Source organism: Anguilla anguilla, chromosome 6 (genome assembly GCF_013347855.1).
Source record: "Anguilla anguilla isolate fAngAng1 chromosome 6, fAngAng1.pri, whole genome shotgun sequence".
NCBI lineage: Eukaryota > Metazoa > Chordata > Actinopteri > Anguilliformes > Anguillidae > Anguilla > Anguilla anguilla.
Genome location: NC_049206.1, coordinates 9,512,247 through 9,536,216, shown reverse-complemented (window position 1 = coordinate 9,536,216; position 23,970 = coordinate 9,512,247). Strand labels below are relative to the sequence as shown.

The window sequence follows — 23,970 nt, the reverse complement described above, 5'->3', positions numbered from 1 at the left end:
TCAGAGCGTCATGTTCGGCAGGTATGATTTGACTATTCCCATACAGACCCATCCTGAAAAAATGTTAAAGCAACGGTTTAAAGAACAACTTGATTTATGTGATTCACGATGCAATATGACAACGCATTTTATTAAAAAGACAGTTTTGACGGGGTTAATGTAGAATTTCGCAGATGAAACCAAGTTCCTCACAGTGTAGCCTATAGCTTGATCCAGTTCTCTGGTGAGGTTGATTTCACGTGACAGAGCGGTGACGGAGGTTCCTGCCGAGTTCTCTTCTCAGTTGGCCGGGACTCTGAAGAGCTGCACGAGGCTCTGAAGGTCCCGATCTGTGAGCATCAGCCCTCCCATGAGTGTGGATATGTACTGTATTGAGGAGGGCCTCTCCAGTGACTGCTGCAATAGCGGGATTACGTCTGACAACCTGGAACAGACAGAGCGCATCCATGACATCTCAACATAGCCTATAAATGAAACACACACACACACACACAATGTGTAAAAATATAGAGTACCATCTTAATATGTACCCCAGATAAGCTGCAACAGAGCTGTGTCCATACTCTACATAAACATGCTCTCCCTGTGATAAGTGCCCGGACTTACAGAAACCGCCTTCTCTGTGTTAAAGCCAGTGATAAAGATTATGGAGGATGCACAAAACGGTGACTCTGTACAGGCAATTTAATATGATCCTATTTACTTTAAATGTGCAATTTTATTTATAAAGTATTTATACGGTTTTAGCAGTAGGTTATTAAGATCAAATATTACACTCGTGTAACATCATGCTACCCTTTGGTCAAAATACATTTTCTAAACGCTCTTAATAACCTAACGTCATTTGATACAAAAAAAATAAAATAAAGAAATCACACACATACATATCTGACTGTGGTTTCGCAGATAAGACAAACTTTGCTGGCTTCAATCAAGGACCCACAACATCTGGCAAACAGGACTGGGTAAGCACGGCACCATTGTACCTGCCAGCCCCTCAAGCCGCCAACAGATTGCACGCAAGCACATTGTTTATTTATAATTTGCTAAATGTCGGATTTCGCACAAAGGCGACCCGTCGTTGTGAGGAGATGATTTATTTGCGCGACGAAGCCGTTTTAGAAAAAGAAGGCAACATTTCCAACGTGTGGTGAAAGTTCAAGTAATGCAAATGTAGGGCAATGTGCAACCGCGCAATTGCGCGTGCTATGTGAATAAAACCCACAGCGTCGGATAAAGACGAGCACAGCAGCCCGGTGTTTTATAATCACAGCGCTTACGAGAAGAGTTGAGCTGGGGCTGAAGTGCGGCGTGTTCCCGTGGTACTAACAACCCCTAAATCACAACGCCTGCTAACGCCAAATCTGCACCTTGCCTGATGATACATAAAAATCCACGAGAAGAAGCGCCGTTAAGTGTTTGGTTCCAAGTGCAAAAAAATAATAATAAAAAAATGCTTTTGGGGTGTGGGGGAAGCACATGACATCAGGTATGACACCTGTACATCCGTTATAAAATCCTTACATGCATACCGGTCTTAGTCACATGTGGACAACTTCTCCTGTCAGTATGTGTTATGCTGCAGGCACCAGTCTTTTCACTGACCAAGTTACATCAATCTACAAAACTGAAGGACTGAGGTGATTCAAAGTAAATAGACTTAATAGTCAAAGGAGCTACACGCTTGGGCAAATACTGATACATTATATGATATTTGTTCATCGTATTTTTAAATCGTGGAAATTAATGATTTGGGTAAAACAAGTCCTGTGCATCTAAGCACAGCTATAGCAGCAGTGCTCCGTACACAAATCTGAGTGCATCAGTGACTGGTGATTCAAATCTGGAGAAATAACTGAAACATTATATTTAAAAAAAGATGTTTACTATATAATATTCCTTTAATTTACACATGTATGAATTAATGCTGTTCTTATGGCAACTACAAAGCATGAAGGAGTAAGCAACTTTACACAGAATACTCCCTGGGGAGCCTTCAGCTTCTCCCAAAACACCAAAGGATATGGTTTCCTATACATTACATAACATTTAGGGATTTAGCAGACTACCTAACACAGAGCAATTTAAGCAAGTGTGTCCATTCAGTGTACTTTTCAAATGGAGCCAACAGCAGCTGGGAATATTGCTATAACCTAACAGTACCATATCAAAAAAACAACAAAACTGTGAACTAGAATCATTGTGTGTAACTGGCTAAGTGTAACAAGTGTGTAGTTTAGACACTGTGGACTTAGATATTCACATATTACGGGAAACTACTCAAGGGACAAAGCGCTCCCTTTTGTACAATTAAACCTATACCCGCCACTGAGGCTGCAGAATAATTAAATACGTCTCATCGTGAGGACCTCTCTGGACTGCAGGTGAAAAGGGGTGGGGGTGAGGGTGGGAAGGGATCTCTGAAGGGATAGGACGTGCGCTGCCATTGCGCAGCTCTATACATTATTCACCTGCTCTGAACAAAAGAGTGCAAAGCCAACCGCACATCTGCCGTCAGACAGACCAGGGCTCATGCGCAAATTATTCATGAGTCCTGCAGGAAACCGGAGAGAAAGAGGGGAACAAAATAACGATAACGGGAGCCGACGCGGGCGAAACGGCGAGCGGAGTCTTTCGCCAGTGAAACGGACTAGGGCAAGCGCCTCGTTACCAGAAACGGCTTTTTGACCCAGGTCCGTGTCCACTATAACACGACAAACCAAGCTATTAAAGTGTTTAACAGGCAATCGAGCATGATAGCCTCGGTAATCATCTGCAGTGGTAAAATCATCGTTTCACGCAATGCCTATAACGGACACACAAACTACTGGCCATCTGAAATCAAATCAAAGGCAACGGCAGCACAGAACGTCATAGGATGAGCCACTCAGAAGGGACTGAGTAGGATTTCAGTTCAAAGCCAACCATTAAAAAATATTTCAGCAAACTTTCATGGAACATTACAGAAGAGGAATAAAATTTGGCATTCCTCTTCAGGGCCATTGACTATATCAAGCATTATAAAGAGGAGTCCATAACACCCTTTTTAACAATGCAGAGGTGGCTGTGGGTCATGTGGTAGCTGAAAGACATGGCAGCTGAAGGGTTGGGTGATTGGTAGTGGAGGCCGGTAAGAACAGTGTAGCTCTTGGGTAGTACAGGCAGTGGTGAAGCCCGTTTTACACAAATCAGGAACCGCTCATCCCCGAGCCGAGAGAAAAAAATGTTTTCGGTTTTCCTCAAGGGATCAGGAAGAGCCGAATTATGTCACAACTTGGACGGGGATTTGATTGACTTTGTGAACATTTTCTACAATCATACGTCAGGAATAACTAGAAAAAAAAAAATCTCAAGTACGTCTTTAAGTTCAGCAAGCATTGCAATGCTGTAACTGGGAAAAAAAAACCCTGATAGCTGACACAAACACATTAATAAATGAGCAGTTTAGGTATTTGTTGACTCAGCAAACCAGGTGAACAGTCTCCTGAATTTACAATGGCATAGCAGCACCAACAGTGGTGTGTGTAAATATTATAGCAATGCGGTTAGATTCACATTCCTGAGGATCGCTAGTTCTAAGGAACCTTCAAAAAAAACCTACTCTAGTGAAGATAAAAGGGACATTCAAAGTGCTACACTTTTGTAATAAAGTGAGGAAACGGTTTAATTCTGACGAATTTAAGTATTATATTTGTTCTTCATGTCATGTTTTGCAGTGACCAAATGAAAAATATTCAAAGAGAGAGAGAGAGGAAAAGAAACCCCCCCTCCACAATACTTGCTACAATGGGTTACTTAAAATTAAGCACACAGCGTCATGACGGTATCTTCCGACCATTTTGGAAACCCCAGCCATGTTCGAAGGCCTGGCTCTTCACTGCAGCCTCCTTCATAAATCATGGCAAAGTGCAGACTAGCATGCGCGCCGTCTGAAGCTCTGCGCAGTCGGTCACCGTTTCGTCGCCTCACGCTGCGGTCCACCATGCGGCCTGCGCTGCTGCTGCTGCTGCAGCTGCTGCATTGGTGGACTGCAGCCCCTGCGTGGCGGACGCACGCAGTGTAGGTGTCGGACCGTGGACAGGAGACGGCGACGCGTGTCGGGGCGGCGGAAAGCCTCCCTCCCGCCCCCCTCAGCGATGCTACGGTTGATTACCCCGCCGCTGGCGCGCTCAGCAGTGAGCTCTGGCCTGTCAGGGGGCAGGTCCGTGGCTGAGGCAGGAAGGCCGGCGCCCTGAAGCGGGGCTGTAAAGGGCCCTCAGGTGGAGATTTTCCCATGGAGGGCGGCAGCGGCAGCCCCAGCCCCAGGCGCGCGGGGCAATCGGGCCCTGATAAGAGCCGGGCCCTTGTTTGCACACACAGGAGCAGCACGGAACTCCGCAGCGCTGGCCCAGCCGCGCCGCGCCGCCCTGCTTTAATAGACCTGGGAGGCGCACCTGCCGTCTGCTGCAGCTCAAACACTGCGGTGTGACCCCTGACCCCCCCCTTCCTCCCCCTCCCCCTCCTCCCCCCTGGGGCTCGTTCCCACACAGCCCCCCCCTCCCCCACCCCCACCCCAGCCCCTCCTCCTCCACCCTCTGCGCTGGGGCGCTGATGTTTTGTGATTAAACACTTCCTGCTCCACTTCCCGCATCAGACTCTGTGTCGGCAGTTTCTTCGACACCAGCGCTGGCGTGCTGAACCCCCCCCCCCCCCCCCCCCCACAAAACGAGGCGCGATGGGGCTGCATTTTTAATCTCTGCAAACACTTTCACACAGACGCACAAGCGATCGACTCATTCTGGTAAAATGAAAGAGGCAGAGTGTTTACTTACACACGCTAAAGGAAATGAACACCCCCCCCCCCCCCCCCCAATTAATACTGCACCCCCTGGCTTCAAAGAATATGAGCAAAGCCTTAATGGCATATAGGACTCATCTGAACGACATAATACAACGGAACCCATACATTCTGACAAAGTAAACAACCATTTCTCAGATGCTCTCTCGCTAATAATCAAGAGTTCTCTGTTGGATAGCTGTGAAACGACTACCCTGGAGCTTAGCATCACGGCGTTTATGGTGCTCTGGGTCCCAAGGGCAGCGAAAGATAAGCCTCACGGGGCAACGCATTTTCCTTGCGAAATCCGGCTCGCCGTAAAATTAGGAAAAACAAAACTATAAACACCGAATAAAAAAAAAAAACAAAAACTAATATTTGCTTTAGGCTTCCTCGGGCCCCGTGGTAAATCTTTAAATGATGGATGAGTTTGCTCAGAGGGTGGATCGCAGAGAGAAAGCAAAGCTCCCAGATTTCCTCAATCCTGTTCCCCGACAACAGAGGACACGCGTCTCGGCTGCTCCAGAACCCATCTGTCGCATACTTTCACTCGCGCTCAGCGAAATATTGTCACGTAATAAAAAAACATGTTGACCAGCCCAAAGATCAGCTTATGGGTAAGTACATTCTAGATACCATCTAGCCTGTAGGTAATCAGAGCACTAGGTACAATTATGTCAGGGAAATGGCTAGCATTGTTGGGCCGAATGCACTGTTCTTGTCATTGCTACGTTATGTTACATTATACTGGGAAACCGTCGCTAGGTGTGCAGCAGTTGAACAGTTGAACATCAGGCACTGGACTGAACTGTGTAGCTTGATGCACAGACTTTATAGAACGGTGTTAGAATTGCTGAGAACCTCAGGCTAGTTTCCATTTAAAATACTGGCAGAACTTCTGATTTTGGTCCAATTTTAGAGTGAAACATGAAGGTCTCTGAGATTTGGTGATAGTCTATTATTCACACATCTCACAGCTTCCTGCTGCAAAAGCTTTAGAAGAATTAAGAAAGCAGAATGTTTATGCTGATTCATTTTCAGATAGTTTGCCTAGCCCTACACGTCTCTGGGATTAGACAGAGCAGTACAAAAAATGACTTTAAAAACGATTAATGCTTTGTGGCCTGAGATTACATTCACAGGCAGCACAGGCATTTATCTCTGAGCAGACCAGTTTAAGTGACTCTGTGCAACATTTTACTTTATTGATCTTTACTCTGTTCATTATATTGCACCTCGCTGGAAAGCCTCCCCCCCCCGCCCTGTACTTCTTCTGGACGTCTGACAAAGAATGAAAGTATTTCTGCCCGGTCATAAACTTAATTTTGGCGACTGCTGAATCTGCTGCCAAACTGACGTTTTCATTTGACGCAAAAAAAGCTGGGTGAATCCAGGCTAAAGAGGTACTAAAGGCTACGCCGTGTCTCTAACAATCCGGTACATCCACTCATGCCTTGGGAGTAAAAACTATGATAAAAGCAAGCTGACACAGGGCAGACTGCCCTCGTTAAGAATTTAACCGTCGTGCTTAATTTAACTAGTCAGGGTTAGATTGTGAATTCTGAAACTTAAAACTCAAACTGGACAAGGATGACTAAACAGGGGGAGACGTAAACATCAAATGCAGTCAGAAAAACAGGAAGTCCTGTCCTATTTTTAAGCCTTTAGCGAGTAGCGCAGCTCAGTTACTGACAGTCCACACCAGCCTCTGTGCACGTGTGGGACGGTTCAGTGTTCGCACGGAACGAGCTTGAGCTCACGGTCACGTCTTTGCGAGAGGAGCTCAGGAGGAGGCGCACCTCAGTTCAGCTTCTGAAACAAAGCGGCTAAATCTCGGAGGCTTGAGCAGAGGCGAGTGCTTCCGCAGACCCTCGCAGCCTGAACGCGCTCTTCTACCGTGCTCAGGCGCAGGGTCCGATCAATGACTGAACAAACCTTGCTCTGTACCAGAGACGGTATGACGGCTATACGTAGACAGATATACGCACACAAACCCTGGAATAATCCTGCAACCGATACTGTATTGTGATATGGATACAGTGGTAAGCACTTCCAACATTTGCATTATTAATGGAAATGAAAACAAGCTGGTTTTTGCTCATCTAGATGGGCAAAGCGGTGGGGTTTCATTAGTGAATGCATCACCAGTGGGGCAGTACTCACACTGACAGCAGAACCACAGCAATCAGAGTCCACTCTGGGCTCTTGTGGATAATGTTAGCATTTGTAAACCTGCAAGAGAAATTAAGAAAAATGTTTTAATAATCTAACAACAGAATGTTGTGTCTTACCATTTAATCAGAACTGCATAATGTTACCGTGATAACTTCTCAGTCGTTGTGTTTAATTATAATTATGCATTTATTAATATCAATTAACTATTCAAATGCTGCACAAGTCATCACAGCCTCAAGTGTAACCAAGTCAACAAAATGTCTGCAACCCCAAAATGCATTTGAGTATTTGTTGTCAAGAGTAGAGCACAGATTTAGTGGATTTGAACAGCGAATAATAGCAGGAAACGGGTTCAATCTGAGTGTTCGAATGGTAAGGGGTGCTCGCAATCACACCCACAGTAAATCAGCGGTAGAGCGGTGTGCAGTTTCCTGCCTGTTAGGCCCAGCCAATCACGGCCCTGCGTTGTTCTGCAGCCGGAACGGTGCCCACCTCCGGCTGTCGCGCCTCAAACTCCAGTTGAGACCAACAGCCACCATAAATCTTTATTTATTACGTGGAGCTCGTGGGGCCATTGTTTGAGAAATATTTATACTTCATATTACAGCCCTCGCGGCATTACATAGCATGCATGATCGGGTGTTCCAAACGCGAGACAAACGGGTCATAGATACGCAATAAAACACTTATCTGGGCTTTTCCCTGCTGAAGCCTTATAGCCTATGTTTTAAATATTATTCTTAGCTGCCAACACTGAAAATGCATAAAATGTTGGGGGAAAAAAGCATGCTTATTATATGAGTGATTCAGCAGGAAAATTAACTTTTGTGAGAAAGATGAATTTAGCATCCTCCTCCAAGTGTTCTAAGGTCAACAAATAACCACGAATGACCAGTAGGATTGAGGTGCCAGGCAGACTACTCCAGTGGGTGCTGTTTCTTTAATGGGCGTATTTTAACAACAATTCATTGCAAACAAAAAAAAACGAAACAGTACATTTCCAGTAAACAGACTGAATATTTAATCATAAGAAATTCACACCCTCCTTGTGCGTCTACCACACAGCTTTGTAAAGGAAATTAACTGCAAGCGCCACAAATGATTGAAACAGTGACATGATTCAGACACACAATTCACCTGAATGTCCTGATCAGGTTATTGATGTCAGTGATGTCATTCATGGTCAGTTGCAGGGGTCCCACAATGTCTCTTAAGCTTGGGGGGGACACAAAAAAGACAACAAAACAATTTCAGACATTTCCAAAACATACTATGTGCAATTTCAAAGATGAGAGATCAATAAGCAATTGCCAGTTACAAGCAGTTGCATTAGAGCTACAGATCTGTTTGCTTGCAGAACTTTTTAAAAACAAATGAATGTGTCACTTTACCATAGTATTTATTTACAGCTTAAGACACTGATGGGCATAATATTCTTTTAACCTAAAAAACTGTTCTCAGATGAACACACGGAAAAAGTCCAGAAAGGACATTCTAGAATCATTGTTGCCAATTAGAAATTGCACTTAAATTTGACCCAAGATCATAATACAATACCCTCCAGTATGCTCTCTCAGCTCTTGTGCTAAATAAGTTTATCTTTTTAATGGACATAGCCAGTTCTAATGATTCTATTTCCGTGCTTCGCTTGAGAGCCGACACTGCACATATACCTTCTGTTGAGCTTCTCTGAAACAATGCGCTTCTGGATCAAGAGCTGGGCGTGAGAATCCACCAATGGGAGGGCGGGATCCCAGCCACTAGGGTCCTGCGCAGAACACAGAGAAAGAAGATGAAAAAAAAGAACAGCATAAATGTTAAATCACATTTTTTTAAATATGACCACTGCATTATTTTTTCCAGAGAATGTTCCAGGGCAGACACTTTTGTTCAGCCTCCAGAAGTCTGCAGGACAGTTTATTAAGGGCTCCCGAGACAACAGGACCCCGGGGGGGCCAGTGTGGCTCTGACACCGCGTGGAGACGGAGAACACGGGGTTTTAGGTGACTGCCAGCGCAACAGACATGCTGGCTGGAGGGCCCGGTTCCATGACACCGTCCGTCACTGATCTCAGACAATCGTCTCAAGTGTCGGGCTGCTCTGGGGAACAGGCCAGGAGCGAGAGGCGATGATCTTATCCACAAATGCACCATTTTTCATTCTTATGTTTAAGCATGATTAAAGCAAGTAATTGTTAAAAAAAATAAAAGTATTTAATCACTTCAAACCATAGCAAGAAAACATTTTTTGACCATTTTTCCAATCAATATATTCACTTCATTGAGTCACGTCAAGGTAAGAACTTCACCAGAACGGTCTCGTAGGACCTGAACCCAACAGCAGCCTCACGGCATGATTTTCACACAAAAAAACTGTAAAACATATTCAATGTCTGTAATCACAGTATTGGCAACAAACAAAACATACTTCTCAAATTATAAATAAACAGTGCCCTCTTGAGGACTCCAGCATACATTACAACTCCTGAAAAAGGCTAAGCAGATCTATGAAGGGTTCAGAAGTCCAAGGTAACATCTACTGCACTTAGTAAGGAGCCTGAGCAACACGACTGCACAGAAAGCCAGATGAATTTGATTTTTCACTCCCCGAGTTTATTTTGAGGAAAACGTTGAGTGTTTCGGTGACGACCGCAGTGAAATCTGCATAATGAGACAGGCTATGACATCCCTGACCTCCCTGATCCTGTGCTGGGATGGTGGACAGCAGCAGGTCACCTGTCCAGCTCTCTAGTCCCACTCTGTACGACTGTTAGTGTTACTGACCCCAGCGTCTCTGTTCTGTATGAGTATCAGTGTTACTGACCTCAGTACCACTGTTCTGTATGAGTACCAGTGTTACTGACCCCAGTGTCTTTTCTGAAAGAACGTCATTGTTACTGACCCCAGTGTCTCCGTTCTGAATGACTGTCAGTGTTGCTTTGACTTCAGTGCCGGTTCTTAATCGTTGTGTTGGTCTTACTCGCCCCACTACACCATGAGTGCTGCTCACTGGAATATCCCTGCGGTAGATCAGAGCAATCACTGCTTACCTCAGGATCAGTGTTCTTCTCCTCCGGCAGTACAGAGGATCCTCTGTAGAACTCCTGCACCCTCAGGCTGAGCAGGTCTGTCTCCTTGTGCAGGGCTTTGTAGTCTGGGACAGCAGCCGAGGGCTTCCCCTGCCCCCCTCCGGACTGGACCTGGGACGCCGGGACCTCCACGCCGACCTCCAGGTCATCCTCGTCCAGCTCCTCCTCCTCCTCCTGCTCTTCATCCCGGGGCGTGTACGCGGGTCCGTGCAGGAGCCGCAGCGTCTCCTCCGTCCTCCACTCCCTCAGCGTTTTGCTCAGGCGTTCCAGCAGGCCAGCCCTCAGGGCAGCGGCCGGGTCCTTCCCCCGGGCGTTGAGCAGGCTCCTCAGCTCGGCCGCCCCCCTCCTGCTCATGCCCACCTGGGTGACGCTCAGACCCGGGGTGGGCGCGCGGTCACCCGTGCTCCTCTCCGCGCCACTACCCCGCTCAGGCCTGTCGGCTACCGCACGCGTGCGCCTCTCCTCTATCCCGCACGCGCTCAGTAGGTCTGCGGCAGCCTCCACAGCCTGCTCAGGCCTGTCTGCTACCGCACGCGTGCGCCTCTCCTCTATCCCGCACGCGCTCAGTATGTCTGCGGCAGCCTCCACGGGCTGCTCAGGCCTGTCTGCTACCGCACGCGTGCGCCTCTCCTCTATCCCGCACGCGCTCAGTAGGTCTGCGGCAGCCTCCACGGGCTGCTCAGGCCTGTCTGCTACCGCACGTGTGCCCCTCTCCTCTATCCCGCACGCGCTCAGTAAGTCTGCGGCAGCCTCCACGGCCTGCTCGGGCATGTCCGCTACTGCACGCGTGCAGCTGCTGTCTCCATCCGCCTCTGCGGCAGGCCGCTGTGGTTCGTTCCCGCCCGTGCGCTCGTCTCGCTCCAGCTGTTTGTCGCTGTTCTTGTTCCCGGTCGTCTCCGCAGAGCGGTCCTGCGCTGTCCCTGTATCCTTCTCTCGGTCTCTCTCACCCGTGTGTACAGCAGCGGTGTTACTCTCCCTCTCCCCCCTGTGTTTTAGGATCCCCGTCCTGCTCTTAGGCCCCGCCCCTCCTCCGGTCACCACGCTGGACACAAAGTCCTGCTCCTGGTCGCTGCCCTCGCTTTCAGTCCCACTGGCAGACAGGTGCGGGGGGTGCGCCGACTCTGCAGGCTCTGGGTTCTCGATCTCCGATTCCCTGATTGGCTGGACTGAGATTTTCACCTCCTCTCCTGAGATGCCACTGGACACAGAACGTTCAGTCTATATTTGCTAACAGAGTGTGACACTCACAAATATAAACAGATACAGGCCAGGGACATAAAAGTCTGCATTATATGCTGGTAAATAGCTGGTTTTAACACAACCTAATATAGAACAACCACACAAAAGCATTTTTAAATATTACGACTTATATTAGATTCCCATTTTCCTTCATTCCCCCATTTTGAATGCGCAATCATAACTGTAGGGCCGTTCTACTGCTGCAAGGGGAACGCAGCCAAAAGCACAGAAAGGTAGGATATGTTTGATGCGAATCAAGACCACCATCTAAAAGTACTTGTGATACAATCATAATTAATGATCACAAACAGCAAAAATACATCCATACCTCTCTCCTTTCTTTAACAACTTGACATCAGGTGGCCTAAATTTAAAGTGGAAACAAGCACATAAATGACATAGGTATTTAAAGCACAAACCATATATATAGAATCATACATAGACACACATACAGGTAATAAAAGTTGTGATGAGCACGTGAATGCGCATATAATGTGTCATTCACAGAGGATCTCTCCTCTTAAGGTCCATTACCTTTCTTCCTCTCGCAACCAGAGAGGTGTCGTGGAAATCTGCACCTCAAAGTGCTTTGATGCTTTGTAGCAGAAATTACTGCAGAAGCACTGGAACAGAAGAGAGGCGTTTTATCAGGACCACAGAAAAACAGCCCTGTTGCTATCAGGAGGAAAACAGGTCTCTTTGCACTTTCATCCCTGGGCATCTGATGCCACTGTACAGTCTCATATCTGCACATCTCACCATGCACTTTTATGGAGAAACGTGATGTTGAAAAAAAAAAAATCATAAAATTTCTGTGCAATTGCAAAATTTCTAGTAGATATCATAATGACGCAATCCGCAAAGTTTTAAAAACATCTTACCTTTCGCTCTGTGATATCGTACACTTTATTGGTTTTAGTTGAAATTTTAAACTGTTGCTTGGGCACCTGTGAAAATACAGATGAAAATCAGGCGTGGATAAAAAAAAAAAAACATTACTTTGCTCAGTCTACATTCATTTTCCAAAGTAATAAGCCAGTTGTATCACTATGACTTTGTTGAAGACTTACGCTGCCAAGTTTGTTCGGGCAAACAGGATATCCACACATTTTCACAATGCATCTCTCCTCAACTGCATCTCGGTAGTTGGACGGGGTAATAAACCTGGCCTACAATAAGAATATAGGTTTATGTGTTTCACTGAAATTCACAAACACACTCATTGATTTATATAATAATACTGAGCAGGCATATCAATCAATCAATCAATCAAATTTTATTTATATAACGTATTTCACAGCAATTGTCACAATACGCTTCACAGACAACCCTGGCCTAAACCCCCACAGGAGCAAGCCTAAAGCAACAGTGGCAAGGAAAAACTCCCTGTGACTCCTGCTCATCATAACCCACCCACTATTAATATCCCTGTAGTTTCCTATGGATGCAAGAAAAAGAAAGCGAGCATGACGTGTGATGGCTTGCACTTTCACACAGTTAAAACCTACACAGTCGATGAGGAAGTCGTCTGTCACATCATCCTCTAAGAGACGCTCCACGATGCACACAGCTCTCTGCTCAAACTCAAACCTCTTCCATAGAGTTTCCTTCAAGACCTCCTTCCTAAAAGACAGTAAATAGAATGGTGCACCGATGTAGTATACTGGTTAGGGAACTGGGCTTTAAATCCTTCAAGGGGTGCTGCCATTGTACTCTTGAGCAAGGTACTTAACTGGAAATGATTTCCTAAATATCCACTGTATAAATGGATTGTAGCCTAGGTACAAATGTCCGTAGAAGTCTGTATAGTGCAATGCAATGTAAATAACACGGGCAAAGAGTGATATCCAATTGTCTGTATGGAACGAATGATGTCAGATGATTATGTGCCAGCTAAAAAAAAGTTTGGTTGGAAATTAACGTTTTTTATTTGGTACCACTGAGGTTTCAAGTACATACTTTTTGGCAGCTTCCAAGGCTGTCTGGGCTTTCAGTGCCTTTTCCCCTGCGAAAGAAACTAGAAAAAAGAAAGGAAATAAAAAAAAGGACATACTATGAAAACTGAACTTACACGCATATGATAGATGGTCAGCTAGAAAATTTAGAACTAGAACTTATTCTTGGATGAGGTTAGCTGCCTAGGTAAGGAAGTTAATACAAGCTAACTGACTCTTGGCTAGTCAGCTAACCAGCTGGCTAACTTGTATATTTAGATTTGTCGGTACTTCACACATTGACAATCGCGGTGTAAGTGCATTTCAGCAGAACCAACCCTTTTTCCCAGATCTTGGGGAACGATCGCTTCGTTTCTGTCCACCTTCCATCATGCTTGCTTCTGTTTGTTTCACTGTCGCTTCTTGAGTCACATTTAACCCGTGACGTAATAAGTCTACGGCAAGCAACCAAGAACAAATCTTAAAAGCTTCCTAAATAAATGACACGCGCTGCTACTGCTTGGGAGAAAGATGTAAGTACGCTATCTAGCTAGATACTTTGCTCTTAGTCTTTTTTATTTTGTCAGGCATCACATCAAAGGGAGCAAAAGCCATTCAAAAATGTGTTTTTCAGCATGCTAGCGCGGTGTAATTTTAAAACGCAAAGGTTAGATAGCTAACAGTAGCCATTTCATACGGAGTTCACTGATTCAGCCTGAATGAAGCTAACGAAATCGTCAGCTTTCTAGTAATATATTCTCACCGTTTGCTTGCTTGTTTGTTTGATTGACGACACCTTGGAAAATATTTTATTTAGTTTAATATACAAATGATTCAACATATAACCAGAAACTCTTACCTCAAAAGATAGATGGCTAAATAACTAATGCTAGCTAACTAATCTCTAATTGCACTTGGCACTTTGCTAGCAGGCACTTACTGCATTGTATCTCTGAGTGAGTTTGCTGTTTGTTCAGTTCTGTAACACAGCAGCCCATTTAACACAGCACTGCGCTTATTTAAGCAGCTAACATTGATTACGCGAATCAGCTATCCCAGTAATGATGTTATCATTGCTGTAAGACAACATTCGCGAAATGTCTTCGTCTTAAGGGCTTACTGTTGTTAGGACAGTTCAGAAGAAGCAGCCCAGGGCAGTCCTCTGGTTAAATCCTATTATTCCAGCACATTAGCTGGCTGACTAGCAAAGGGATTTACACAAGGCTGTCTACCCAGCTAACGATAAAGGAATCTGAAGAGACGGTGCTGTATCATTAGCTTGATTTCAACTGATATAATCACTGATGCTCTTGAAAATGATATTACAAATAATGGATAGACCCGGGTTTAATAATGTACATGGTGTACCATGTATGCCATAACAATTCCATGTCACAACCCTGCAGGTTATGAGGAACGGTCTTGGAGTGGACTCACCAAGGATGGCTTTAGACCAGCTCAATGACATGGTCCAGAGATGTGTAAGTAATAAGACGAAAGTGAGGTGTGCCTCCTCAGAGACCTGCAGAAGTAACAGTACGGGTGTCCTCCATTGCCCTCTGTCCGAGCAGCAGGTTGTCCAGGACGACAGCTTCAAGCCAGAGGACTATGACCTGTTCCAGACTGCAGGGCGAGCCTGCATTGAGCAGGGCGACAGCAGGCAGCTGCTGGACATCATCACAGATGAGAAGAGCAAGGTAAGCGGAAGTCTCAGGGAGAGGATGAAGACTTTGGCATGGCTGCTTCGTGGCATCCCCCTTCTGTGGTGCTTCAGTGTGTCAGCGTGCCTTTTTCCTGTACAACTGGTTTGTGACCCAGGCTTCAAGGAAGACTTGGCTATTAGTCAATGAGGTAGAAGCAACATGTGTGTAAACGAGTAAATGTGTGTCTGCATGTTTGTTATATAGGCCGCCCAAATAGATACATGGTTGCTAACTGTTACACTCTGCTGCTGTATTGATGGTGACAAAACTGCTCTACTGTCGTCACCTATCCAGCACCTCCCCACTCAACTGTGCGCAGAAGAGGTACTGTATGGCATGTTAATCTGTGCTGTGTCATGCAGGCCATTGTGAGGAGCATGGGATGGAATCTTCTGGGCCCTCTGGTGAGGGTGCTTCTGAAGAAGGAGGAGGAGAGTCTTCCTCACTGCCTGGCCATCCTCACTCACTTACTGGAGGTCAGAAACTCTCAGTGATTTACCTTGTCTGCATGAAATCTCCCACCAGGTCTGAAGGAATGGGTGTACCTCCACTTACATATTGTGTGGTGGTAACTACTGAGACTTCGTAAGAGATTCGTGCATGGGATAAGTATGTTAATTAATTCTTATGGACTACATGTTAAACATTGGGGAAATAGGGAAACAATTTAGTTGTGTCGTTGTAATGGGTGGTAATTCTACTGTGGGTTTTGGTCCATGGCCCTTGCCGGCCCCTCTGCACAACAAGAGAAATGGACCAATGTCTCCAGCAGGGGGCACTAATTGCATTCTTATTGGTTATCCGGGGGTAAATTTTGAATTCAGGATGTTCACAGCATGCTAACTCTCGTCTCTGAACTATGCTACTGTGATTAGTTTTTGAACTGGTACTATAAAATTATGTTGAACCAAACTGATTAATACTGATCCACCAGGTCAGTATGCCATGCGTGTTAAACTGCCTTTGATTTGGGTCAGGTGTGCAGTGCCAAAGAGCTGCTAATTGGTTTGCTGGAGCAAGTGGAAGAAGCGCACCCCGACACTATCTCAGAGACCATCTGCCTTCTCCTGCAGCCCCTGCAGACAGGTGAGTGTCGCATCTGTATGATGGCATACACTACTTTGACACAAAAATTGCAATTTTTGCTGATCTCTGCTGTTCAAGAATTGCAAGTTCCCGCTCAAATATTGACCCTAATTAGAACAGGAGTACCAGCCTCAAGTTTGAACCAAGAAATATATAAACAGATAATATTCCTGATGGCTAATTTGGACCAGACCTGCTGCATGTTTGGCGCCCCCCAGTGTCGACGAATGGAACATCACCTCACTGTCTTGTCCTCCCCTCCCTCTCAGTGCTGCTGAAGCTGGGCAGTAAGAAGGCCTCCTCAGTGGGCATGGCCCTCTCCACGCTGCTGGCCCAGGTGTCCAGGCTGCCCGTGCCGTACACCGAGGCGCTGGAGGAGGAGGACGCGTACGGGCTGTGCCGCTGCTGCACCGCCCTGCTGGGCTTCGCCCGCCCGTTCGTGGAGGAGGTGGAGAGGGACCTGGCTGCCGTCGCCACCGCCACCCCCGTCGCCCCGGACGACGAGCTCAGGAGCGAGCTGCTCAAGTTGTAGGTGACGGTGCGCCTGCTTGACCCTCTACACTGGCGTTAGTGTCGTAACACCGTTTTTTAGCTTCGTACCTTCATGGGTGGAAGAAAAACACAGCTGGACTTTCAGATCCCTGGACTTTCCACCTCTGTCCATACTGCTTACCAATCAGTTGTTGTGAGGAGCTGATTGATAAGCAGGATGGAGGCCTAATGTGTTGAGCGTTCGCCTAATGAATGCAGTTGATGGCTAAAAGATGACAGATGGAGAGCAACCGCTGCACCTTTTAAATGAGGAAGCTCCCTTTTACTGTGCAGAAATGGCATGCAGGGCTTGAGCATAATGCCTGCCTTGCGCCATTCCAGAGTTAATGGACTATTGGCATTGTAGGGAATGGGAGTAATGATGGCCGTTATGAGGGCTGCATTTCAGTCCAGGCTGCAGGACTGGTGGCAGCAGTGAGGTAGTGAGAACTCTTCTCTGTTCTCTGTGTGTGTGTGTGTGCTGTTTGCAGCTGCATGAAGAGCCTGAATGAGCCACTGCTGCAGGCCCAGCTGAAGAACGATCCGGAAGTGCCCGAAAACGCGCCTCTGTCGAACTTTGCCGTAGAGATCCTGGTGAGGCCTGATGGGGTGTGATTGGTTTAAACCTGGCTCACATCCTGGGTTTATTTCTGTGTAGAGAATTGTTTGGCGTGTGCCAACACAAAAATAAATATAATTTACAAGCACCGAAGCGGAATAGTGGAAAAAAAAAAAAGGGGAAATGGTTCAATGCAAACGATGAGGGATGACCCTATGTGCGACTGCTAGTGCTAGCACTAGCCCAGTGATGGGGTGCACCAAAGACCCTTTTCATGCTAAGGAAAACCATGGATGTGTGTACACAGGATGTTAAAGCCCACGCTGTTGTAGAGTTAAAGTGAAGCAGCGCTCGCATGTATGGGAAGAATGCTGTTCTGCCCACAGTGGATGCGGGATTCAGTCATCCTGATCTCAACCCCTGTAACATCTTTGTTCTCGACTCAAGGCAATTCTGCGGAGGATAGGAGAATGCCTGCCTGACCTCCTCTTCCGTCACCTCCTGAAGAAGAAGGAGGAGCCAGGCTTCTTGGAGGAGGACGTCAGGTACCCTAAAGACTCCCTGGCCTGCCTGGCTTACCTGCTCTTCGTCCAGCACATCGGTATGGAGACTTTCCCCGCAATCTTCAGGTACGGCAAGGCCTTAAAGAGCACGCTGGGAAATGTGGTCTGCTTCTCAGTGTAGTAAAATCACCATTAAATGTGTATAACTGAAGCCTGAATTGGACATAGCGTTTTGTGGCAGTATCAAGTAAATATCTTGAGAAGGGAAATCTTTGATATTTATCAACCAATCACATTCTCTCTGGTTTATTTTCACGTGGTACACAGATACCTAAATGCAAAGCAGCTCTTCTGTGATTTGATGACTAGAGATGAGTCATTGGATTTTCCAGTTTGCTGATTAGTCAAGGTCGTAAGAGAAGCTTCTGCGGATGCATTCCCTTTGCCTTCTTTATAAGAAATGAGAGAACTCATGGCACTGAGGAGGTGAAGTAGGTCTTGAAGAGAATGTTTTCATTTCTTTCTTCCCCAGCCCTGTGTTTGTCCTTCAGTCCAATATGGAGCATGTCAACATTTTGCTGAGCAGGTTTGTTGACCCTGACCATTTCCCTAACACGCATTGAGCAGACGCAATAAAAGATGCTTGTTCTGAATACAAATTCACATTACAGAAGATTCACCTGGTTGTCATGGAAATACTTTCACAAATCAATTTTAACAGTGATTAAGGCATAACAGGCTGCAGTGTTTTGTGGACGAATCGGGGACAGTTTGCGTCACTGCCGAGTCACTGTATCTCACATGCTTAGTGGACGACCGGGCTTCATGCCCATATAAGGGTCCCCCCCTTTCCCTGCTGCGCAGTCTCTGGCTTTTTGTACAACATGGCGGCGCCCACAAACTGCATTTCCCAGGCTTCAAAACACTTTTTACCAAGCCCATTTAGAGTCAGTGGGTGACATCACAGTGGCTTGGTCCAACGAATCATAATACACTATATGGTGGCGAAGACTGTTATTTCTTTCGATAATTATTGTTGTGACACATTGCCCAGCCCTAACCTATTTGTTGTTACTATGTACAAATAGTATTTAACAACCTTCACTGAGGTAGATGCCACTGTTGTCTACACAGAGTGATGTGCTTAGAATTATTTGGGGGGGGGGGGTGTTTGTAATTTGTCCACCAGATCCAAGTGGTTCTTTGTCTTAGGAGGTTTGTAGCTTAATGAAATCCAAAGGCCGCTTTCACAGCGCATGACACCTTTGGGTAAAGTGACTTATTGGACATCTATAAACGAACGTGCAGTTATTTCCCTTTCCCCCAATAAATGTGCTAGAGGAGGAAGATGAAGTGTCTTTTGTGCTCTTTCCCTTTGACAGAAAAGAAGAGTCGTACTTGGCCAAGGGTCTGGTAAGGCCACCCCACACGCACTGTTTTTACCCATTATGCTTTGCACTTGATTTTATTAGGCCCAACTTTTGGGATATTCAAACAGTATTTATGTACACCCAGGACTATTTGGGGGGGGAAATTAATAGTATTTTAACATGTAATTAAGTTTTTATCATGCGTTTGCTAATGGAGCTTGGAATTTATTTGAAGTTCTATGGGAAAAAGCAAAATGTTTTTATATTTTATATTATAATAAAAACGAACCCCCGAGATGTTCATGCAGTAAGCACATACCAAATTAGATCGCCCTTGGAAGATTCATTAATAAATGTTTTTTGGCAATAGGGGACTTGGGTGTTTCAGATTGTATGCATGCTGATAAGTAACTTTAATTCAGAAACTTTATGCATCTATGTTTGCGTCTCTCTCCTGTTTAGGACTTGTATGAGAAAAGTCTGGTGAGGGTGGAGGACGGCAGCCTGGCAGTGGAGCTCCTCGAGCTGAAGAGCTTTTTCAGTGTCCCGCAGGTGGGAAACGCGTCCGAACTGTCAAATCTATCACACCTTTACGGTTCTGCACGAGCACTCGGGATCAATAAAATACAATAACGTTGAATTCTGGGGAAGTTCCCCTGTAAATCAAGCGCTTGTAAAAGTCACATATCTTTCCAGTGGCGAATAGTTTTTTTTATTTTTTTTTATTTGTGTTTTGTTTCAGAACTTGGTGAAAGTTATGACTCTGTGTCCAATACAGCATTTGGTACGTACATAATGCTAACCCTACCCTTCCCCAGTAAGTCACCGTTGCTGTTGTTTAACTGCAAATCACACGTTATATGGGGTTTTAAAGTGGGTTTGATTGTCTTGGTTGTAATACCTGCTTCCTTTTGTTGGCAGAGGGCTAGAGGGCTAGCCGTGTTCCAGTTAAGCATAGATAAATTTGACACAGAGGCCAAGCACAAATTCTTCAGGTGAGTGGTTTTCCGGGCTGTCTTGATACAACTTCACAGCTTCAGGGCTCTGATCTTTCCTGCATATAATCGTAACTTTCCTGTATTACCTCGTAAATATTTTCTGTGGACACTGCTGAGAGAGCCAACGACATGTCCAAAATTATTTGGCATCCTTTGATACTCGTAGGACAAAGTGGTTTATATCTCTTATCTTTAGGCCTACTGCCTGTTTCTGACGGTGTGTTTCAGTTCCGTCTTTGACAATTCACCACGATTTTGGTGGTAATTTTGAACTGTGAGAAAATTCTCATTTTCATGATGTGCACGTGAACTATTGCTATGCCGATGTCACGGCTATTCATCCAAGCGAAACTGAAGCATTATTCCAACTCAAAATAGATACTGTATGCAAACCGTCTATGGTGTTTTTTTTTGACAGGTTTTGTAGTCCTGTAGTTTTATTGCTTGTATGCTTTAAATTCATTTTGTTGGGTTGAGATTGGGTTGATTAATGCAGTCACGCATTTGAGCGTGCAGATGTTCCTTCTCTCTGTGTTTAATCAGATGCGGCTCAGAAAATAGAATCCCGGTTATGCTGGAATCCTGTTGAGTCTTTCGCTAGTGCTAAATCTTTCTTGTCGTAGGTGCATGCTGAAGACCAGCAACCACGCAGGTGTAGAGGGCTACATCGTTAAGAATATCAGAAACCAAATCGACTATGCATTAAAGGTAAAAAGCAATCCTTAAAACATTATTAGCAGGAGATAAGCACTTTTTTTATGACCGTCAATATGTCTTAATGGGTATAATACTTTTGGCTAATTACTGAAGTATCCTGTTTCTCATTCAGTTAATCAACATAAAATGAATTCAATGCACCAGAGATATACATAGTATATCCATGGTTTGTATTGCAATTAAGACTTTTTTTTATAGTCAAGTACAGCTGTACAGTAGATGCCCTTCAAAGGCACAGAGAAAATGGGGGTGTCAGGCATTTTTTTACCCCCCAATTTCTGTGCTTTGCTTGATTTGTACTGTCAAGCATTTTTCTGTATTGAAGGACTGGCTTTAAAATGACTTCAAATAGTTATGCTGAACAAACATATATACCGTGGGCTGCAGATTTATTCATTCATTAATAATTCATGATTTGAAATGAAAGTACAAAAATCAGCTTTTTTAGATCAAATAAATGAGAATATGTATAATTTTATCCGTGTCTGCACCGCGCGGGGCAGTAGCACACACACATCGAATCGAATATGTCCGTTGTTTTTTTTAAATGGAAGTGTTGGTGCAGCTTGTAGCAGGAGCGAGCTTCAGGCATGCTGGGAAACGGTGTCCGGGAGCCCTCGTTTGTGTTCTCTGGTTGTGTTTGAGCGGTCGTGCCTTTCTGCAGCCGGGGAACGGGAACGCCTGGTTCCTGGGGACCCACCTGCTACCCCTGCTGCGTCTGGTGCTCTGTCTCCCCCAGGGGCCCGAGACTGACCTCCTGCAGGGCCTGGACAGGTGAGCTGCCCCGCCACTCTCCGTGCTGTACAGGTGCAGGATATGCCCCACAGACATGAAACCTGCTGGATCACATACCTGCTGCGCCATACCATACTCGTAATCTGACATTTTAAAATATTTATACGAAGAAAAGATATTACTGTGCACATCCAGCTTCAGTCGGGTTCAGGTCCAGGATAGAAGAGGTACTCTCCAAAAAGGGAAAAAAAAAATACGCACACCAAAATTGAAAGTTCCAAGGATTAATTGAATTAACAATGCAACGTTTTGGACCAGGCATTGACGATGACGATATTTCTTTGTCTTTTAGAATAAATATTTACCATTTAATTGTAAGTAGCAGTTAAGGACTGTTGTTAATTGAATCCAGACATCCTGTCTGTAAAGGACACTTGTGGACATTCCTGTCTGCTGCTGTGCTCTCCAGGGTCATGGAGTCCCTCAATCTGCTGCGCTACCTGCTGATCCGGGACAAAGAGTGGGAGAACGAGGTGAGCAGGCCTGTGAGGCCCTGTCGATCCCGCTTGATATTCAGATCCGTGCCCCCCGGCCCTGAAGCTCACCCCTCTGTGAACCCGCCCCGGCTGTCTGTAGACGGGGATCTGGACGGAGCTGTACAAGATCGAGGACTACTACCTGAAGCCGCTGCGCCTGGGCCTCAACATGTCCAAGGCTCACTACGAGGCGGAGCTCAAGAGCACCAGGGATAACAGGAAGGTCAAAGTCAAGGGTGAGACACGGCGCGCACACACCAGCCTGGACACAGGCTTCAGGGTTTGCTTCTGGAGTACATCTCAGTGCATGTAGCATCATGCAGTTTTCCACTCATTTCCACTTAGATCTTTTAGACAGTGGACATTGGTCACCTCTGTTGACCAGTTATTCAAAGTCTTGGCATTTGCATAGGTGTAAAAATCCAGGTTCTGAAAGTAAAAGTCCTGTGAAAAGTCTGCATTTAATGTGTTTGTCTCTTTGTGTGTTCTGTGCATGTAATGCGTTTGCTGGGGTTGTAGAGCTGAAGGAAAGCGCACCTGCATGCAGCGTGACGGTGGGGAACGAGAAGCTGCCCAACATGACCCCTGAGATGCAGATTCAGGTGAGAGTCCCGGCTTGTGTCACTTCCTGCCTGTGCGCTTTATCAAACGGTCCCAGGCCCACGCGTTTGTGTCACTTCCTGTGTGCGCTTTATCAGACGGGCCGCGTCTGTGCTGGTGGCGAGTAGGGGGAATCTGACGAGCCCTGCCGCGATGGGGGCGGGGCCCAGTCATGAGGGGCGCGAGGGGCAGGGGGTCCGCGAGGGGCGGGGGGTCCCGGCACCGATAACCCCAAACTGCTTTTCATGTCCCAGGTGCTGCACTCGGCCTTGTGCACGTTTGACCTGATGGAGAGCGTCCTGGTCCGAATCGAGGAAATCGTCGAGACGAAAGTGTGACCCAAAACCGGCAGGGAGACGTGGCTCGATCCTTGCATAGCTGCTCTTTTTTTACCCCCTCCCACACCCTCCATTACCCCCCGCCCTCTTCCTCCTCCTCTTTTCCCGTTGGCTTTGTAGTATTATGTATGATTGACACAATATTAGTATTTATGAAAGACAGATCAAAGGGAAGAAGAGTATGGTTCTTGTGACGTTCTTTTCTACTTTAAAAAGTTTAAGTAAACTCCATCAGTGCTTGAAATGGCCGTTAGATTGTGTTAAAAACAGAGAGAATTGTTATCGCTTTTTCTTCCCCCCTCGTTTGGGTTTGCATGGTGCCCGGAGGAGCTGCTCAGTTTTTATACTGGGTAAAAAAAGAAGGTTTTAAATAAAAAAGCCTTTCTAACCAGATTGTGTGAACCGTTCCTTCAGTCCTGAAAGATCAATACCCGCAAAACACCATGTCTGAAAAACAACTTTCAGGCATCATTGTGAGTATGATGATATTCTGATTTTGGCAGTTCATCTAAGAAGGCCTGAATTTGATGGGTCGGTGTTCCACTAAGAGACTATTCTCAGTGCGAGTATAAAAACATTTTTAGTTACTGAATTATGGATTTACACCTTTCCATTACATAACAGTGGCATCCCTTTCTGGGTATGGTTGTATATTTACAGTTAAACAGAGCACCTTTCGTATAGATTAATTTTAGCATTTGGTCCGAAACATAGCATGCATGTAACCACGCCTGTAAGAACGCTGTCCTTTTACGCATCTAAACACTGAAATAACTCAGCCCACCATACCCCCCCCCCACCCCCCCTAAAGCAAGAACAAAGCTGCAGAATGTAGGCTGTCATCATGGCAGTGAGTGAATCGTGATGTTCCACCACCAGCAGCTGGGAGATCGCTGCCAAGCTTTCGGTAATATTGTTCAGCAGCTCCTAGTTTCCTGTCAGAAAAGTACCCAAAATAAAATGTGATCATGTGACTACACAACAATTCTCTACACAATATCCACCCCCCCCCCCCCATCCTTTCTCTCTCCCTGGTGAAACC

At 45.8% G+C, this 23,970-nt stretch overlaps 2 protein-coding genes across 2 annotated transcripts; one reads left to right on the top strand and one right to left on the bottom strand.

Annotated features, from left to right (window-relative positions):
* Positions 1-76: 76 nt before the first annotated feature.
* rpap2 (RNA polymerase II associated protein 2) lies at positions 77-13,704 on the bottom strand. The gene is made up of 12 exons (XM_035420669.1): positions 13,591-13,704; positions 13,278-13,335; positions 12,827-12,941; positions 12,389-12,487; positions 12,200-12,265; positions 11,853-11,941; positions 11,647-11,682; positions 10,041-11,277; positions 8,665-8,759; positions 8,129-8,206; positions 6,980-7,048; positions 77-424 (listed from the first exon to the last, which is right to left on the bottom strand). The coding sequence occupies exons 1-12, from the start codon at positions 13,643-13,645 to the stop codon at positions 280-282; spliced, it is 2,142 nt and encodes a 713-aa protein (XP_035276560.1). The 5' UTR covers positions 13,646-13,704; the 3' UTR covers positions 77-279.
* On the top strand, positions 13,656-23,321 carry glmna (glomulin, FKBP associated protein a). Its single transcript, XM_035420670.1, has 19 exons — positions 13,656-13,785; positions 14,659-14,733; positions 14,824-14,949; positions 15,318-15,431; positions 15,933-16,041; positions 16,311-16,569; positions 17,064-17,166; positions 17,579-17,760; positions 18,167-18,220; positions 19,017-19,047; positions 19,467-19,556; positions 19,747-19,788; positions 19,926-19,999; positions 20,626-20,710; positions 21,384-21,493; positions 21,924-21,987; positions 22,091-22,226; positions 22,510-22,592; positions 22,845-23,321. Exons 1-19 carry the CDS (start codon positions 13,753-13,755, stop codon positions 22,926-22,928), a joined length of 1,854 nt encoding a protein of 617 aa, XP_035276561.1. The 5' UTR covers positions 13,656-13,752; the 3' UTR covers positions 22,929-23,321.
* The last annotated feature ends 649 nt before the right edge of the window (positions 23,322-23,970 follow it).

Coding starts and splice junctions, on each gene's coding strand:
- rpap2 (XM_035420669.1), bottom strand. CDS start 13,645: ATGATGGAAGGTGGACAGAAACGAAGCGATCGTTCCCCAAGATCTGGG. Junction 13,336..13,590: donor CCCAAGATCTGGGAAAAAGG/GTTGGTTCTGCT, acceptor TCTTTTTTCTAG/TTTCTTTCGCAGGGGAAAAG. Junction 11,683..11,852: donor TGGTTGCGAGAGGAAGAAAG/GTAATGGACCTT, acceptor CTTTAAATTTAG/GCCACCTGATGTCAAGTTGT.
- glmna (XM_035420670.1), top strand. CDS start 13,753: ATGACACGCGCTGCTACTGCTTGGGAGAAAGAT. Junction 14,734..14,823: donor ATGACATGGTCCAGAGATGT/GTAAGTAATAAG, acceptor CTGTCCGAGCAG/CAGGTTGTCCAGGACGACAG. Junction 14,950..15,317: donor TCACAGATGAGAAGAGCAAG/GTAAGCGGAAGT, acceptor TGTGTCATGCAG/GCCATTGTGAGGAGCATGGG.